The sequence below is a fragment of the Zeugodacus cucurbitae genome, chromosome 5 (assembly GCF_028554725.1).
Source record: "Zeugodacus cucurbitae isolate PBARC_wt_2022May chromosome 5, idZeuCucr1.2, whole genome shotgun sequence".
NCBI classification, from domain to species: Eukaryota; Metazoa; Arthropoda; class Insecta; order Diptera; family Tephritidae; genus Zeugodacus; species Zeugodacus cucurbitae.
In genome coordinates, this window is record NC_071670.1 from 31711300 (window position 1) to 31731165 (window position 19866).

General features: G+C 34.0%; 4 protein-coding genes across 5 annotated transcripts; 2 read left to right on the forward strand and 2 right to left on the reverse strand.

Annotated features, from left to right (window-relative positions):
- LOC105219564 (RING finger protein 141-like) lies at positions 1-1930 on the reverse strand. The gene is made up of 4 exons (XM_011195789.3): positions 1405-1930; positions 1044-1272; positions 700-983; positions 1-638 (listed from the first exon to the last, which is right to left on the reverse strand). The coding sequence occupies exons 1-4, from the start codon at positions 1554-1556 to the stop codon at positions 497-499; spliced, it is 807 nt and encodes a 268-aa protein (XP_011194091.1). The 5' UTR covers positions 1557-1930; the 3' UTR covers positions 1-496.
- A 505-nt stretch (positions 1931-2435) lies between these two features.
- On the reverse strand, positions 2436-3438 carry LOC105219566 (40S ribosomal protein S10b). Its single transcript, XM_011195792.3, has 2 exons — positions 3286-3438; positions 2436-3013 (listed from the first exon to the last, which is right to left on the reverse strand). The coding sequence occupies exon 2, from the start codon at positions 3010-3012 to the stop codon at positions 2539-2541; it is 474 nt and encodes a 157-aa protein (XP_011194094.1). The 5' UTR covers position 3013; positions 3286-3438; the 3' UTR covers positions 2436-2538.
- Positions 3439-5039: 1601 nt separating this feature from the next.
- LOC105219567 (uncharacterized) lies at positions 5040-6245 on the forward strand. Of its 2 annotated transcripts, XM_029045158.2 has the most exons (3): positions 5041-5440; positions 5599-5931; positions 5999-6245. In XM_029045158.2, exons 1-3 carry the CDS (start codon positions 5302-5304, stop codon positions 6061-6063), a joined length of 537 nt encoding a protein of 178 aa, XP_028900991.2. In that variant the 5' UTR covers positions 5041-5301; the 3' UTR covers positions 6064-6245. The 2 variants fall into 2 exon arrangements, with proteins under 2 accessions (XP_011194095.1, XP_028900991.2); XM_011195793.3 differs by having other exon boundaries at positions 5040-5440; positions 5599-6245.
- Positions 6246-14717: 8472 nt separating this feature from the next.
- LOC105219568 (nose resistant to fluoxetine protein 6) lies at positions 14718-19228 on the forward strand. Its single transcript, XM_011195794.3, has 8 exons — positions 14718-15089; positions 16745-17147; positions 17216-17289; positions 17352-17551; positions 17629-17744; positions 17813-18026; positions 18090-18746; positions 18815-19228. The coding sequence occupies exons 1-8, from the start codon at positions 14822-14824 to the stop codon at positions 19037-19039; spliced, it is 2157 nt and encodes a 718-aa protein (XP_011194096.1). The 5' UTR covers positions 14718-14821; the 3' UTR covers positions 19040-19228.
- Positions 19229-19866: the final 638 nt, after the last annotated feature.

The following is a 19866-nucleotide window of genomic DNA, read 5'->3' on the forward strand; positions in this document are numbered from 1 at the left end:
TAATTGATAAACTGTTTACAAATTTAATAAATATGTAATTTTACAAACGTGTAATTATAGATTTAGATTTCATGTTTATATTATAATGTATGTCTCGCAATAACTTATTTATTGTTCCAACAAGAAAAGTCGTCTATTTAATTAATAGTTAATATAATTAGTCTTAAACATGTAAATGATCATCCAACAATTAAAACTAAATTATTATATTCATAACAAAGGAGTATTTTTACACACATATGAATAATTTGATTGGAATGCACTGAGGTATGATTGGACATATACATATGTACAACGTATGTTAAAGGTTGTGAAATTGGATTAAGCAAAAAAATATGAATCAATGATTAAGATGTGCTTATTAAAGATTTTTAATAAGGAACGTTAAAAGAAGCCGATAATTCGAATAGTTCTAAATGGAAACTTTTTCATTTCCTTATTATTACACAATGTACATGTCCTTCTTACCAACAAAATACAAGATATAACAATTTGTTTACTTTTTTGCTAAGCTCATAAATTCAGAGCAAATTTTTTCATTTATCTCTTCCACCCCTGGAATATCTGGCATAATCCACGTTTCATCTGTGCTCTCAAGAGCCTCACTGCATATAGGACACGTTTTATTATTGACATTCCTATGAAGACAATTAATTTGTAATCAAGACATTTATAATGTATATTATATATTTTACAAACCATTGTTCAATACACGGTGTGCAAAAACTATGCGTACAAGGCAGTATTACTTCCGTTAATCGGTCTAAACAAATGGAGCACTCATCAACATGTTCCGAATGTGAACATGATGAAGGGCTGTTTAGACCACTCGATGTTTCGCTGCTTGAATTGCGACCAATATTTACAAGCGAGTTTACTCGTTCCATTATCATCGATGCTGTTATGCGATTATTTTCAGCGGATGCTGCGCCTGTCATTTCATCATCTATTGGAGTTTGGGATAGTGAACTTCGACGTGAACACTGTTGGATACGTAAAATTATAAAATTAAACCAATATTATTCTGTATCTGTTATATTTACCAGTTGATTTTCGCTTGACATTAAACTTTCTAAATGAGACTGGAAAGTCCTAAAAACGCACAGGAATTGCTTTAGATTAAGAAATTTATAGCTTTCAATTTTCCTCGTAGTAGGATCTACTTTTATGCAAGCAATTTTGACCATTGCTTTCCACAACAAAGATGTGTCTGTACCGCGTTTGATAAGGAATACCAGCTGCTTACCATTTGGATCAATACATTTTCGGGATCTGAAATTGTGTTCATTAATTGAAATTAAAGTAATAAACTACCTAGAAGGCCGGGTAGACATGCTTCATTGAAAGTATGTTTGTAGCGCAGTTCTGTACATCTTATTATAAATAAAAAACAACACTTCTTACAGCTCGTTTAAGCTATCCAGGCATGCTTTAAAATCTTCATAACTTAGAGAGTTTATTTCCGAGAGTACTTTGGCATGGCGAATAACTTGCATATGAACGGCGTCTACTGTGTCTGGAATGGTGCTGTCGCTAATTGATTGAACTTGTCCCATTGCACTTAATATTGTATTCTTTCCAAAATTAGGTATATGTAGTTATTTCTTGGCAAATTTATTTATTTAAGATATATTAGAAAATTTAGCACATATTTGTACGCTCCATTACTTTATCTCAAAACGTTGCTTGATTTATTACTAAATAATTCGCTTTGCTTTATAGAATTCACAGAAATTGCAAACCAAAATGATAAAATTGACATTTCTGCTTTGTCGGAGACTGTGTATGTTTGTGTGTGTGTAACAACAACTGAAACGAATTACACTGATAAAGAAACATACAAACGAATGCAGCTAGGTCGACTTACAATGAACCCTACAAGCTGTGAATTTATATTATTACTTCGCCTACACATTTTTAAATTATTTGTAAAATTTATACAATTAGTAAACTGAAAACATGCATTGATATATAAAAAATACCCTCTTCCAATATTGCATCCGCTTTATGTCAAAATATTTTCTTTACTAGCAATTTTCTAACTCGCACCCGGCGTATTGCCCTTGAAAACAATTACAGCTTAATTTGTTAATGATTTTAATATTATGATTATATTTATATGTAGTTAAAAAATTTGTAATATTCCAATTGTTGTTCGTCTCGACTTCGATACCCAATAACACTTTCTCTCCAAACATTTGTTTTAACCTTCCACAACTTTTCTTGGCAACAATAGTGGCCATTTGCAAAAATTATATATTTAAGTTGTTGGGTGATAAATACGCACATCTTCAACACATCCAAATACACAAAACCAGTACATTCTTGAATCAGAAGTGACCTTTTTAATTTAAAGACCACAAATTGAAAAACTCTGCCATAATATAATCAACCACATATATAAATCACTATTTCACTATTTTAAAACACCGTAATTCAAGATTGTTTCATTTTTTTATTTACTTTAAAATAAAAAATCCCGTCTGGAACATCATTTTATAACTAAATAAGTGGTTACGATATTTTCATATCCACTTTTTATTGTGGGCGTGCACCACGTCCGAATCCACCACGGAAATCAACATCAGCAGCACCAGGACCAGCATCTCCCTTCTTGTCGGGTCCACCGGGCGCACGTCTGTAAGCAGTACGATCCTCACCGGTCTTGGTAGAGTCACCAGTACGAGCAGATGCCGCTGGGCGGGGACGCATTGTCTCAGAACGAGCTGGGCGTTTCAATGTGGCTGGCACAATTTCAGGAGGCAAATGCAAGTAACTGCGGAGGTACTCAATACCTTCGTTGGTCAAATACCAGTAGTAATGTCTCCATGCGAATTGTTCCTTAACCAGGCCACGCGAATGAAGCGACTGCAATGTTTTGATAACATGCAAGTTGGGAATAGTTTCCAGCTCAGGGTGCTTGGGAGCGTGGAAATCCTTTTTGGCGACAATAACACCCTCTTTGAAGAGGTACTCGTAGATAGCTACGCGATGAGCCTTTGGCATAAACATCCTGAAATATAGAAACAAACAAATCAATAAAGAAGGTTCACTCAATTATATCGAGGAATATATGTATATTAATGTGATATCAATGACCGCTATTAATCGGTTTACGTATTAGAATACCAAACATAATTATTTAGAATTCATTTGTCTTGAACATACATCAATTTAGTTATATATGATACAAATATGTTTCACAACCATTATTTGATTCTGTACACATATCATTTTAGTGATTACACAGATTTTCAACGATAAATTTTAATAATTTTTACATACTTTAGCGTCTTTTGTGGAGCAGTCACCGGAAAGAAAGGAAAGGTTAGATGACAGCTGTCATTTTGGGCTTTGACATTCAGCACTTCAGCGGTTTTGTCATGTCGCCGTCATTCAGCGCGTTGCCAACAATAAACAATTACCAATTGTGAATTGTGATAAATAAATACATACAAATAATTTTCTTGATTGCTTTAGAAATGCTTTTTAAGCAAAGCAATATAATTTAATGAGAGCGAAAGCTTCAGAAAGATCTATATAAAATAAAATAACCAAAAATATAATACAACAAAACCTATCTTTTACATTTATCTATTTTGATGCACTTGTTTTGTATCAATACTACTATGAATGGAAGCTAAAAAATATTATATAAATAAATCTATTAATTACACAATTATTATACAAAATCTTTCATTAATCTGATTATATTCATATGCTATATATAAATATCGCTCTGTTCTCTGTTAATTTTTTAATCAAAGTGATCCTTATTTGTATTACATTATTTTTATTGATATATGTATGTATATCCATTATAATCCAACGCTTCGAGAATATATATTTCGAGAATATATTTCTCCAATGATACCAGGTTTTACTTTTTAGAATTTACTATTGTGAATGGGTTCTATTAAAAATTATTGTTTAGTATGAGTCAAAGGGCAAGTAGGAAAATTAGCAAAATTTACTACGTGAGATAAATATAATATAGAAGACAGAGAAACAAATATAAGACAAGATTACGACATAGTGGCGCAACAGGACCCTTGAATGGGAATAGGCAACATGAAGAATTGTCAAATGAAAACGGATATGCTATGAACAGTGAAACAAATTGAACATGAAATAGATTACTTTAGTTAACCGTATTTAAATAAATCATATTTGTTAACTAAAGTGATATTTACGTGACCCTAAAACAGAAATCTCTTAAGAACACATTTGTATCATATTTAAATAAATATTTTTTTAATTTCGTCAACCTAGAAATTAAAAAAAAAAATTGAGCGAATGATTAAAAAAATGTGTGTTTGTGATGTTTTCAGCAAAAGTTTCTTTTATTGTGAAAATGATTATTGCTTTTTTATTTTGTAAAAGTATAGGCGTCTTCAAAGATTTTCCCTTTCTCGAATAGTGTTAAAGACAGCAAACAATTGTGCATTTTAAAATATTGATTATACAAATAACCATAAAAATATGCAAATGAATTTCTCTGAAGGAAATCGTTTTCAATTATATCAATTTACATATAATGTCTAATAGATAGCTTACTATCTATGGACGACATTGCCAAAGTTTGCCAAGAACTATCTTGAACCAGACATAAGTACATACTCTCTCAAGGTTATTTAGTGAAAAATTGTTTCATATTAATATTAAATCTTTTAAAATTTTAAAGCGCCAAATGCAGTGTCACCAACCCAGGGATGTATTTATTTTAATAATGTATTTAAAAGTTAGTTGAATCGCGTTATACACTTGTACATAACATATAACTAACTTATCAATACATAACATTTAATACCACGATAAAATGTAATAAATATGCGAAATAATTTAAAATAATTCCAAAATTAATGAAAATAATTATTTAATTTTATTATTATTTAAGTACTGTCCATCGGACTTTAAATTTTTTGTGAAGATTAAATGCTAGCACAACACCCCAATTACCACAATTGTAGCAAAAAAGCGTAGCACACAACCCAAGTACGCCTCGGTGGTGTGTTAAAAGATGAAAATTTATGTAAACAAACCAAAGATTTTCCGCTGTACATATATACTGAGATAAATACTATTCATTTGTACATACAGCCAACGCACACCAAATGCGACAAACTCGTTTCAAATCGGCTTGTTTGTCGAACAATACGAGTACATGCCACAGCGCAACCTACGCCGAATGAAACAAAACAAAACAAGTCAAGACAGAAATACACGTTTCGATGCTTATTGCTCCATCATCTGTTTCGTCTGTTTTCATAGATTTTCATTGCGTATACGAGTTGAGTTAGAATGAATATTGACGCGGAAAAATTATTGTATTTAATCGAATCAAGAAGCCCCATATATAATAATAAAAATAAAGAGCAATCAAATAAATTAATAACGGCAAAATTATGGGACGAAATAGCTACCGAAATGAATTGTGATGGTAAGTTTCATTATAACTATTTGTATGGCACAGCGAGAAAGATACGAAAGCAACTTACATATTATGTACATGTATATGTATGTATATATATGTTTCTCCAGTCGTTAAATGCCTAAAGTTATATTTTAATTAAACATACCAAATTTTATATCTTGCAGTAGCAGCATGCAAAAATAAATGGATAAATTTACGAAACTCATATTCGCGGTATCTGAGGGAAGAAAAAGACAAACCATCTGGATTGAGTGGTAAGCAAAGGCGGAAGTGGTACTTGGCAGATGCTATGTCTTTTTTAAAAAAATCTGTGCATCAGCATCATGGTTTGAACAGTAATTCAGATAGCTCTTATATCAAAGAACAAACAGTCGACATGTCGCAGAACGAGTTTAAGGATGTTTTAGATGAAGAAACTGTAAATAGTGGTAGAAGCAGTCCAATACCTACGAAGAATAATAGAACATCACTAACTGAGATGGTAGCAGAACAAATTAGTGAGTATCTTCACGCCAAAACGAAGAAGAAACTAAACGAAAATGGGAATGCATTATTTTTTAAAAGCTTGCTCTCTGATTATGAAAAACTATCCAGCAGAAGGCAGAGAGTATTCCGAATGCATATGGTAAATAAAATGAATGAACTTCAAGAAGAAGAAGAAAATGATTATTTAAGTGCCTCAACGCCATACGTAGTTAATGAATGCAAATAAATATTTGTGTAATTAATTATTTATTTTTTCATATTGATCATTGTAATAATAAAGTATTTTGAATTAAAAATATGTACATATATGAATTTAAGGTTTAAACAGATTCTAAATTTCGTTTTCTTTCATTGAAAATGAACATTCGGACGGTGCCCGGAAGGTTTCCTGGCAGGCTAGCCTTGAGTCAGCCGAAACTTATTAACTTGTATTTTTTTCTATTATACATACATATGTGCAGTGACACACGAAATTATCATGGAATCTATAGGTGCCCTATCGATGATAAAAAGCCAAACAATTTTTTATGTTTTTTTCATTTTTTGTTATAAAGGTATAATAATGAAAAAAAATAAGTACAAGTAATATTTCATCAAACAACAATAAAAGCAATAACGAAACTAAATGTAAAATTAGTCAGTGTGTTCAATTTTGTGATTAATATAAACAGGGTTAAAAATTAATATTAGTACTAAGTATAACCACCTTTAGAGAATATAACGGCTTTGATTCTTCTTGTCATACTACTACACAAATTTGCGTTTCTGATGAAAAATAGGTACGGAGATTGTTTAGGCCAATCTAGCCTACTAACGCGGACGTTACACGTTCAAGAAATTTCTTTCAAGTTTCCACACACGCACTTTCTGAACTTGAAAGCCATCTTGCTTTGACCCCTTTCACACAGGCAATTCCTGTTGCGGCAATTCTTAGTTTTATAGGAGAAGGGGCGACGAGAAGAGGAGAATCGCGCCGAGTCTGCTGTGTTCGAGCAACACGTTTTGTGTTCTTATTCGTAACAGTTCGCTGCTACGTAACAGTGTTGCATTTGCGCACATTTTAAAATTAATGTTTACAATATATTTGAACATTTGAATTTAATCATTTAATTTTGTATGTTTTTTTTCATATATTTCTTTATTTATTGAATCTGCTCTTTGGAGCCTAACAATAAGTTATAAAATCTTAATTCTAATTAAAACTAGACAAGCTCAACCAATTTATTGAGTTGTTTTGGTGAAACGTTGCTCCTCAGGGTGCTGGCATATCTCTTCTTTTTAGACGTGATTGATTGCAAGAATGTAATAAAGCATTAGCCAATGGGTTTGGGTGATCGCGGAGTTTGGATAAATATTTATTTCTGCTGTTGTCTACTTCTTTCTTTACCACGAGAATACCAAGATCTTTATGGATATTTTCATTACGCATATACCATGGTGAGCACGTGATTGTTCTAAGCATTTTAGATTGGAATCTCTGAATTATATCGATATTGGTTGCACAGGTCTAGGCTAAGTTTTGAATTTTTATTTAACAGCCAATTTAAATTTGCAGCTCTTATCTTCATGCAGGTTATTTTGCTCGATATGTGTTTTCTCCACGTGAGCCTTCTATCCAAGTGAATACCAAGATATGTTACTTCAGTCGCTTGGGGTACTAAAATATTGTTCATTTTAACTGCCGGACACGTTTTTGGTCTTAGAGAAAATGTAACATGCTTGCACTTCTGTTCGTTTACATTTATACGCCAGTTTGCTAGCCATTCTTCGACAAAAGTTAAGTGCTCCTCTAATACTCTTGATGCTCTGATAGGGCATTTGTTTCGGCTCACTAAAGCTGTGTCATCCGCAAAAGTTGATGTCAAAATATTACTAGCTGCTGGAAGGTCTGCTGTATATATTATGTATAGAGTTGGCCCTAAAACACTGCCCTGAGGTACACCAGGTCTTATTGGTCGTTCTTCAGATATGAAGTCTCCTACTTTGACAGTAAACTTTCTATTTTTTAAATAAGATTCCAAGGTTTTATGCATTTCGAGAGGTAAGCTTTTTTTAATCTTATATAAAAGCCCGTCATGCCACACTTTATCGAACGCCTGAGCCACATCTAGAAATATAGCAGAACAGTACTCTCTATACTCGAACGCCCTTCTGATTTCGTTAGTAATTCTATTTACTTGTTCTACAGTGCCATGTTTTGCACGAAAACCGAATTGGTGCGTTGGTATTACATTATTTTCATGGAGGAAAGGAGACACCTTTGATAGTAACACTTTTTCAAATATTTTAGAAAGACAGGGTAGAAGACTGATTGGTCTGTATGAAGACGGCTGTGTCAAGTCTTTACCTGGTTTCTCTATCATGATGATCTGCGACTTTTTCCATGAACTTGGATAGTACCCGAAATTGAGAATAGCGTTAAAGAGCAAGGAGAGTACTGTTAAAGCAATATTTGGTAACTCAATTAGCATTTTTGGAGTAATTTTATCGTGTCCTGCCGACTTTTTAGGATTCAGCTCTTTTATGATTTTAATAATTTCAGAAGATGACGTTTGAATAGACCCAAGCGACTCGTTAGCGCTATTGGAGATGATTGGCAGCTTAAAGCTGTTCTTTGGGCAATTTAGGTTGAAATACCTTTTCTAGGTGATTTGCGAAACAATTTGCCTTATCCTCGTCACTTCGTGCCCAGTTTCCACCCAAGCCTCTTATAGGCAAGTTGGAGTCGACTGGAGGCTTCATTGACTTTTGGGCTTTCCAAAGAGAATTTCCTTTGTTTGAATTTGGACACAGTTTCTTTACATAATTGTGAGTGTGGTATTCTTCCTCACGTTTAAGCGCTGTTTTTAGTTTTCGTACAGCATATTTTAGTTGCAGCTGAGTAGAAGGGGAGCGATTTAACTGTCATTCACGTCTAGCTCGCCTTTTTTCATTTACAAGCTTTTCTATTTCATTATTAGTGATTTTTCTGCGGATAATCGGTTTATTGCTTATGTTTGGTGTTGCTATGACAGCTGCATTTGATATTACATCATTAAATTCTCTTATACCTTCATCAATATCTCTTTCTGTATCTATTTTTACATCAATATTAATGTGGCTACTCACATATTTTTTGTATTTTAACCAGAGATATTATATCAAGGTTATTGTGGTTCATAATGGTTTGGTACAACTGGCGTCCTTTCGGATTATTAAGACGTGACCCCCAGTACATGTGTTTTGCATTATAATCTCCACCTGCTAGAAATCTATGACCTAGCGTTCCAAAAAAGTCTTTAAATTCGCTATCTGTAAGTTTAAAACGAGGTGGGCAGTATATAGCCGATAGATTTAAATCACAACCCCGATTTTTTAACGATATTGTTGTAGCTTGTAACTGTGCTGTAGCATGATAACCCAGAGTAAAGTGGTTTAACCGGTTTCTACCCAATACTGCCGTTCCGCCATGTGCTTTACCATCCGGGTGATTTGTAACATACAGTCTAAATCCCGGTATTTTAAAATTGTTTTTGTTTGTCAGATGAGTCTCTGATATTAACATTACATCTATATTTTTTTCAGACAGAAATCTAATAATCTCTAGTTTATGTTGGTTAACACCGTTAGCGTTCCATATACTAATGTTTAGTATGCTCATTTTTTACTTAATAAAGTTTGCAGCATTTGGTTTTGTGATTTTATTAAATCTTGGATCATGTTTTGCATTGTAGACATAAATTGTGTCATACATTGCGTAAGATTTATAATCATAGTTTCAATACCACTATTTGGAGGATTTTGCGATGGTTGCATTTGTACATTGTTGCCTTTTACAACATTGGCATAGCTCCCTTGTACAGTATTATTTTTAATATTACTAGATTTCGGAATATGGTCTGTGATATCTATAATGTCAGTGCGGGGAATATGTAACATTTGGTTACGTCGTGCTTGAATTCCCTGCGACAACTTCGATTACAAATCTTTATAAACAGGACAACCCCTGTAGTTGGCAGTGTGACTTCCTCCACAGTTGCTGCATTTTTTGTTTAAATCCTCTTTCTTGAGGATACATTTTGAAGTGGGATGTAAATCTCCACATACCACACAAACACTGCGTATTTGGTATGCCCATACTCTTGGCAGTTGGTGCATTGTACCGGACCGTTTCTTTTGTGTGGTTCTTCTACGGTTACTCTACGGTGCAGCAAATATTTTAAATTATATATTGGATGCACTTCGTTCGTTTTAAGCTGGTTAGAATTCGGCATCAATTCAATTCTAAACATTGGTTGTGGTACTTTGTTTCTGTTAAAGATGTTTACAACAGTTTTAACTTCAAAGCCACATTCTTCAAGAGCTTCTTTGATTTCACTAGAGTCTACAGATGAGGCACTATATGAAAGTTTTTTGTACTGTATTTTGTATGTAATTTGCAAATACATATAGAAATATGCATAATATAATTAAAATGTGTTAGAAAATTGAGAATAACGATATAAATTAGTTAATGAAATATATTTTTTTGCTTGGAAACGATGCGTACAAGAAGTTGAGAAAATTATATGAAAGAGAATGAGAGAAAGACACGAACAGAGTTGTCGAACAATAATTGTTCGTGTGAACGCAATGGGCGATAGCAAAAGAGAATCGCCCGAGAATTAGCAACAGGAGTTGACTATGTGAAAGTGGACTTTAAATTTTTGCGAGAAAGAAAAAATAAAGACTTATGAATCTATTTTGGCGATAAATGGAAGCAGTTTTCTTGACGACGGCATCTCTGTAGCAATAATTGAATATCAAATTGCTTGCAGCCTACGTCTTGGTTTTCAATTGATGTCATTTTTGACAATTAATTCGTGTGATCAAATTGAAAGCAAATTCCTTCCCGTGTAACAGCAGCGTAACGTTATAGTCCTGGAGCAGTGATCGGCAGCCCATTGCCCGCGGAGCGCTCTCTGAGCGCACACTGAGTGTACGTGTGAAACACACGTACTTGCAATCATTTTTACACCATAGACGCGATGTCAGGTCAGTTGCTTGCTGACTTCACAGCGAGCAGGACGTATTGTGGATTGTACGCACGAATGTATGAACACAAAAGACAATGCTTTTATATATATTATAATATTTCTATTTAGATTATTAATTTTTTATTATTTTTGCAAGTTAGTCCATAAAAACAAAGCGATTAATTTTCCAACTTCATTCGCCATTTAAAATGTTTGTAATATAATTAATAATTGTGTGTTTAATTCGAAGTAGTACTATCGATTTTTGTTTTGCAAAAAATGTAATTTACATAAAGTTTACTGGTTTATAATGTTTTCATACACATTTCTACGCAGTAAAAGCAATTGATTGTATGTGTTCACTATAAAAATTATTTTTAGGAAACCAGTATTGGTCCTAATTTCACCAGTTCTAAAAAAGTACGGGACCAGTAGAACAGAACTCTTGGTCAGTTGAGTAGCTTTCAACACGCATACACTCTCACAAAATAAATTGTTTGATTGTATAAGTTTGCCGACCACTGTCCTGCAGCATTTACGAGAATCATTGTCCTGTTGGAAGACAATATCTGACCCATTTTCAGCTAAGTCACCTGCAGTACCGAGCAAATGACTGCGCAAAATCTCAATTCAAACTTTAGCATGGGCTTATGCGCGTTGTGCCTCTGGTTTCGCACTCTTGCATCTCCACATCCATTATCGCCCATCCAATCTCAAACGATTCAACGGAATTGTGATTAATTTCATGAGTCACTGTATATTCTAATTCTTAAGGCTAACTACAAAGGTAGTTAGATGTAGAGGACAGAAGAAAGAAATGTATATCAAAACTCTATGGTCATCCAAAACAATTGGTCAATGCCATGAAACATTCCTATGATCAAACTCGCTTGAAAAGAAGCTATCAGACTGGCTGATAAAGAGTAGCGTAATATCAAAACAGATCAATCACTTCTTTGAACAAGCCCGTTTTTAATTAGATTCAAGATTTTATAACTTTTTGTTGGTCTCCAAAAATGCAGATCCATTAAATAAAGTATATTGAAAAAAAACACATTTTATATATAGATTTTAATAAACTATATTGTATAAGGTACTTTTGTTTCACCCTGTAATATCGTCTACCCGCACGAGTTAACACTGATTATTTATTTGCCGGTTATTCCATGGACTTTGATAACAAACTCTTATAGCTGATTATCGTATAAGACTCACCTGCTTACCTCATTGAATGATGATCGCTCTTCTAATAAAAATTCCTCAAAAATTGATTTAATTTAATTGCACTTCATACATAAATACATAATTTTTTTTACAAATTTATTCATAATACTATTTAGTACTATTAAACATACTTATAATTATACTCTCGCAACAAATGTTGCTAAAGAGAGTGTTATAGTTTTGTTCACATAACGGTTGTTTGTAACACCCAAAACTAAACGAGTTAGATATAGGGTTATATATACCAAAGTGATCAGGGTGAAGAGTGGAGTTCAAATCCGAATGTCTGTCTGTCCGTCCGTCCCTCCGTCCGTCTGTGCAAGCTGTAATTTGAGTAAAAATTAAGATATCTTGATGAAACTTGGCACACTTATTTCTTGGCACCATAGGAAGGTTGCTTTCGAAAATGAGCAAAATCGGACCACTGCCACGCCCACAAAATGGCGAAAACCGAAAACACGTAAAGTGCCATAACTAAGCCATAAATAAAGCTATGGAAATAAAAATTGGTATGACGGATCGCACAATAAAGGGGCATATTTGGATGTAATTTTTTTGGGGAAGTGGGCGTAGCCCCGCCCCCTACTAAGTTTTTTGTACATATCCCGCAAACCAATAGAGCTATATAAACCAAACTTTCTGCAGTCGTTTTTTTTAGCCACTTCCTAATACAGTCCAAAAATGAAAGAAATCGGATCAAAACCACGCCCCCCTCCCATACAAAAGTTAGGTTGAAAATTACTAAAAGTGGGTTAACTCACTAACAAAAAACGTCGGAAACACTAAATTTCACATACGAAATGGCAGATGAAAGCTGCACTCAGATTTTTTTACTAAATGGAAAATGGGCGTGGCGTCGCCCACTTATGGGTCAAAAACCATATCTCAGGAACTACTCGACCGATTTCAATGAAACTTGGTTTGTAATAGTTTCCTTACATCCACATTCCACATTCCTTACATTCACAACCACGCCTCATCAAAAGGGGAGTGTCTCATCTGAGGCTTTCTTCCAAAACCCTACGCACAACCGCAGAAGCGGGTTCGCCTTCTCACTTTAGCTCGCCTCCAAACGGCTGTTTGAGAGGAAAATTTTGCGCAAGATTTATCGACCTGGTTACACTTGGAATCTCCAACTGGCGCTGAACTGCGAAGGAAAGAGACGAGTGGCGCGCCCTCATCGATTCGGCTATAACCGGCTAAACGGTTCAACGCCAATCACATACATACATACATGTTACTCGGGGCGAATGTAGCTTTCAAATGGTGAAAGAATTTTTGATATCGGCACAGTCGTTTTTGAGTTTATTCATTACAAACATACATACAAACCTTTCCTCTTTATAATAGTAGTATAGATAATATTGCTAAACATTGTTTAAGCTCATGAATACATTTTGAACTGTACAAGGAAGGGTACAAATCAGTATAGCAAGTGTAAACTACTTTATAACCGGTATGATCAGCTAACTAAATTAGACATTAGGGTACGTTTTCCGCTTTGATAATTTCTTGAAAATATAGTTGTAATTCTTTTAGCATTATTATTATTTTAATTATTGCAAAATTTAATTTTGCAGCTTAAATACGTAATAAAATACCAACTGATTAAATTATCTATAATTGGTATAAACCTGTTGTTTTTTCTGACTTGTTCAATTTCATTCAGAAAATTCCACATTTAAACTAGTTTACGTGTATATTCTTCGAACCTATCTTTCAACTAATAATACACTTCAATATTTATAGTTGCTCTTAATGTATGGGGCAAAGTGCAGCGTCCTGATTTTCATATACACTGTCCACCTGTATGGTACATTGATCGGGTATTTTCACACATGAAATTATATGACCAATTCACGTGAAGTCATATACTTTCATGATGACTTGCAAATACGTTTTTCTTGCTATTTTCTCATACATACATGTGTATATGAAAACAATGACGACAAGATTCGCAAAATAATTGTAAAACCTTGATAAACGTACACTTCAATATGTGAATATTAGGTGAAGCTAGTAAGGCAGGACTTTACAATTGATCGTTGCTCAACAAATGTCTTTGAACCATTTATATTTACGTCTCATCTATTAGATACATATGTACATATATGTATGAAATAAGTACTTCATATAAGCGCACAGATTAATCGAGTTTAACGAACAAACGTAAAACTATTTATATACACAACTGGCCATAAAACTTAGAATTTGATATGACTGCAAATTTATGACTCCACCTGTATGTGAGTAGATTTATATAGACTGATTCCTTGCTGCCGTTAGATTAGCCAAGCGTTTGACTCTGAGATTACGGGCAATATTGTATAATTGATTTTTATTTGGCATTGGTATAATTGAAGTGAAGACATTATCAGCATTAACCCTACCCTGCGCTTTCGCCCCAATACGTAGTAAGATGTAAGTATTACCGCACGAGCCAAGAAGTATGTATTCATGTACATACTAGTATGTGCGAAATAAAAGTGTATAAGTATGGAGATTATAAAATTTCTACCGTTTCATATTGAAGTAGCGGACTCTTCATGACAGCGTTGGCTATAAAAGTTACCGACAAACATGTACCAACTGCAGTTCATACCCAATACGCGTGCGAAAGGTAGGGATTACGGACTGATCCTAGTGTTCGGGTACACAATCAAGTTTAAAATTTACAAACGAAATGGCAGCGCGGCATTACTTTGCAGCGTTTGCGCTGCTTTTAGCTGTATTTGCGCATAATTGCTATGCTGAAGAGTCGACAGCTTTGGCCGCCGTTTCAGGATCACCGTTCAAGAATGATCTCGCTTATACGTTTTATAAAGAAGGCGCAAAAATTGGTGCTGAAGCATTTAATTCGTCATACAGAGCGTACGATAATTCACAGTGCCTGAAGGATATTGATCGCATATCACAAGCTCTTGATGAGTACTACGAATGGGCTATTGAGTGTAAGTAACTTTGCTACATAAATTTGAATACGAGTAAGAACTTAAAGTCGTGTGCGTGTGTATAATTATTAAATTGCGGGATTAATTATTTTTTCCGGCTTATACGCAAACGTGCTATACAAATTTTTGCAACAGGTTGTTAGTTATATTGCTAAATGATGCACAGAAACATTTGAAATGTTCTAATGATTGCTGTTCAGAACTAATACAATTGCTTCGAGTTCACAGAAACATCGTTTTTCAAACTTGATTGTCGATAATAAGATATTTACGATTAAAAAATCTAAAAAAAGCAAAAACAACGAAAGAAGAATAATGATAAAATATAAATATAAAGAGAAAAAAAATATATAAATTAAAATTTAAAAAATAAAAAAAAATATTTATAAATTTAAATATATGTTTTTTAACTATAACAGTTTTATTTTGTTTAAACATAAAAAATATAGCTTCATTGATCTATTCCATTCTATTTTTATTCCACTTCATTTGTTCCCATTTATTTATTTAATTTGTGTATTTTTTATTTAAAATAAATAATGTTCACTTATAACTTGAAGTACCATGATATCAACTGCCTTAATTCAATCCACATAATATTCGTCACGTTCACTTTTACAGTTATTGTTTTAAGTATTATCGATGATATAATTTGTGTTTCGATCGTACATTTACGAATCACCGCCATTCGACATTGCGAAAGATATTAGCAAAAACTTTAGTCTTAATCGGCAAATTGCACATAGCGTTTCATAAATCTCTACTTTTTAAGATTTATTATCCAAGTCAGTGATAAACTTTAAGTAGCATTCTGCATACGTTTTGTTTTTGGGAATACCGGCCATAAATCACAATGCAATCATAAAACATCATAAATAGTTGCGATAGTAGCAGTGTTATGGTCTAATCAAAAGTATATATAAATGCATATCTTGAAACACACATATGTACATGAACAGCTGCCGAAAGATTTTAATTCATTAACGGAAACAATTGCTCCACACATTCATACATACACAAGTACAAATGTATGTGAGTTAGTGCCAAATGCAAAGTTCAATTGCAGATTATCGATAGATAAGCGATTGTTCTTTATTACTCAATATAAGGTGAACTCGAAAAAATATAAAGACATTAATAAAAGAATATGATATTTTTGCAACGTTGGTTGCACATGTGCTCTATAAATATTTTCGTATTGTAGAATAGTAGATATGTACAATACAAATCGGTTTGCTTGATCCATTTTTGATTTTTTTTCCTTTTACATCGATTCATTCTTAATTATCAAGTTTTAGCTAATACTTAACACTATATCATACATTTTACAAATAAGTCTATTTGACTTCCTGGATTTAAACATAGCTTTCTTTTTTAATACAATTTGGACAACACATATACTAGCTAACCTAAAGGGTACTATAGGTAGATTAGCCGCTTTGGAAGCAATATTTCTGCTCTCATTTATACTTATACATTGTGATGTGGTCGAAGGTTTCACTTTTCGGTCAAGGTCAAGGCACTTTTGTTTATAGTGGGAAACTGAATTCGATACTCTGCTCTAGTCGTATTGTTAATAAAGTAGCATAAGTAGCAAAATCAAAATATCCTTAAAATATATTATGTTTTAATAAACCTAATTTTGTTCATTACAGTTCCCGACACATGGGGTCGACTGCCTGTTGGCTTGATGTGGGGCCATGCACTGAGCTTTGGCGCCTATGAAGAATGTATTGCCGCTTCTTGGGAATTCGGTAGAGACGATGTATTGCGTGGTCAATACTGTCTCGCACGTGTACCAATTAAAAAATATATGGACGAGATTAAGCCACGTGAATCGACTTTGCAAGCAAGGATCAGTTACAAATATAAGAGGCCCGAAGTATTCGAACTGGGTATTTGTATACCAAGTTCATGCTCCGCCGAATTGGGTAACAAAATATTGACAGAAGTAATGAATAGACACTACGATGCTGGTATCTCTTCAACTATGGTCCATGAGAAATACTGTAAATATGAGCAGCCCGTCAAACTACGTGGTATCGACATTTTTGCAATGTAAGCGAATTGATATACATAACTACTCCGAAGTGGTCTATGGCAACTTATTTTTGAATATTTTACAGTGTTTTCTTCAGCTTCATTGTTTTCTGCATGTTTGCCAGCAGTGTTTATGATTACATTAAAACGAAAAATAATCGTGAGTTGCAATCAAGACTCCATTTAAGTATACGTACATAGTTAATCCGTTTCAAATTTCAGAACCAAAGAAGCCACTATTCGTTGCATTCTCTGTACTCACTAATGCTCCAAAGATTTTCACTGTGAAAAAAAGCAACAATCCTAATGTCATCCAATGCCTCAACGGCTTGCGTTGTTTCTCAATGATGTGGGTGGTATTTGGTCACGGTTATATGACTTTCTACGAGTTGCCTCATATTAACAGAGATAAATTCTATACCGTAAGTCTTTGAAGATTTTTAGGGATTTTACTTATAAATTTTTATTAAATATTGCCACATTTCCACTTCTTTTATAGTGGGTCGAAACTCCCTATTCCATGTTGGTGCAAAACGCTACTCTCTGTGTGGATACATTCTTCTTCATGTCTGGTCTATTGATGTTATGGGGTGCTTTCCGCGAAATGGAACGCACGTAAGTTTTTATAGTTGCTTGTTAGAAAGATTCAGTTAAACAAACAAATATTTCTTTCTCTACCTTAGTAAAGGAAAACTGAATCTGGGCTTGATGTATTTCCATCGGTACATTCGTTTGACTCCAGTGGTAGCTGTTGTTATTCTCTATATCATGTCACTTTACAAATATTCGGGTCATGGTCCTATGTGGATGAAGATCGGTACTCAAGATGATCGTTGTTCGGACACATGGTGGGCAACTCTGTTGTATGTGCAGAATTATGTTTTTCCTAAGAAGATTGTGAGTATAAATAATCCATTAATGTATATTTATGAGATGATTGTAAAATTTCCTCTTTTTCAGTGCATCAGTCAGTCTTGGTACTTGGCTGTAGATACACAGCTCTACGTTATTTCACCACTCATCCTTATTCCACTGTGGAAATGGGGCAAGAAGGCGCTCGCTCCAATTATTCTCTTTGGTGTCCTTTGCATGGGCTGCACTTTCGCTACTTTCATGACATGGAAATTCACTCTCTTCCGTGTGGACGATGATCATGTTGATGATCGCCAACGTTTGACCTACTATCCCACGCACACCCGTGTGCCCACTTGGTTGATTGGTGTTATCTTCGGCTACTTCTTGTATAAGTATAACCGCGGTAGACAGATTGCATTGGCCAAGAAATGGGTCATTACCGGTTGGGTGTTGGCATTTGGTGTTATGTTGACCGATATGTGGGGTCCCTATTGGCGTATTCTACCTGAGAATCCAAGTGCACCCATTATTGAAGGTGCATTTTACGAACCATTAAGTCGTGCTTCTTGGGCCGTCGCTATTGGTTGGATTGTGTGGGCCTGCTACAACGGTCATGGCGGTATAATCAACGATTTCCTCTCTTGGGGTTTCTTCACAGGCTTCAGCCGTCTCACATACTGCATGTATGTAATCCACAGAATTGTTCAACTCGTGAATGGTGGTCGTATTCAAACCGATACACACTTTGGCGATTACGAAATGGTATGTATTATATTGATGGTTTAAGCAAAAGTTAATTAAACTAAATGTTTTCAATTGTTAATATATAGGTCCTTCGCTGGTGGCATGATTTCGGCGTCGCCCTAACACTTTCCGTATTCGCCACATTGGCTTTCGAGGCACCCATTTTGGGCATTGAGAAGGCAATATTTGGACGTGGTGACAGTAAACCAGCACCTAAAAAAATAGAACCAACGTCTGCTCCTACACCCACCGTGCCTGAAGTGACTGTTGATGTCGACAAAACTGCAATTCCTGAAGTGACCAAAGCTTAAGAACGACCAACCATATTATGGTCTCTACTCGAGTATTCTGATAAATTCAGATAGATATTAGTCAAAGAAACATTAAAATGTAATTCAAATGTTATAACGAAAACGACAAATCGTATTATATACGTTTTCTAATGTTAAACAACTTAATAAATTGTATTTAGTTCAATTAAATCAACATTATGGAATCAAGTAGATTGCTTTATTATTATTTTATTTTAGCAGAATTCTGCACGAAGGTAAAAGCTAAACTGATTTCAATATTTTTTTGGTTCTTCGGTCTTGTTTAACCCAATATATGTATACATCATTCATTATTTTACCAAACTCTAAAGTGTAATAGAGACGAAATGCAAAGATAAACAATAGAATCAAGAGCACAACAAACAAAATCATCGCGCAAAAATAAAAACAAACAAATGAGAGAAGAAGGCAATACCCAGTTACAACAAATATAAACAAGTAAGGAAAGGCTAAGTTCGGGTGCAACCGAACATTTAATACTCTCGCAATTTATTGCTATATTTTTATTAAGATGACACACAATTTGACCCACATATTCGGCAAAAAGTCCAATAGAAAAACGAAAATGATCATATATAGTATATAGGGTAAGGTAATTCATCACCAACATACATTATATCTAAGATTATATGCTCACTTAATTTGGCTAAGATATTTCACATATTAATCGATTTATTTGGGCTATTAAGCCCAACGTATTTTTCAAAATCCTATAATTAGGTATATGAGAGCTAGAGGAAGTTATGATCCTATTTTAACCATTTCTGGTACAGAGACACACTATTAGAATAAAAAGATTTCCTCTG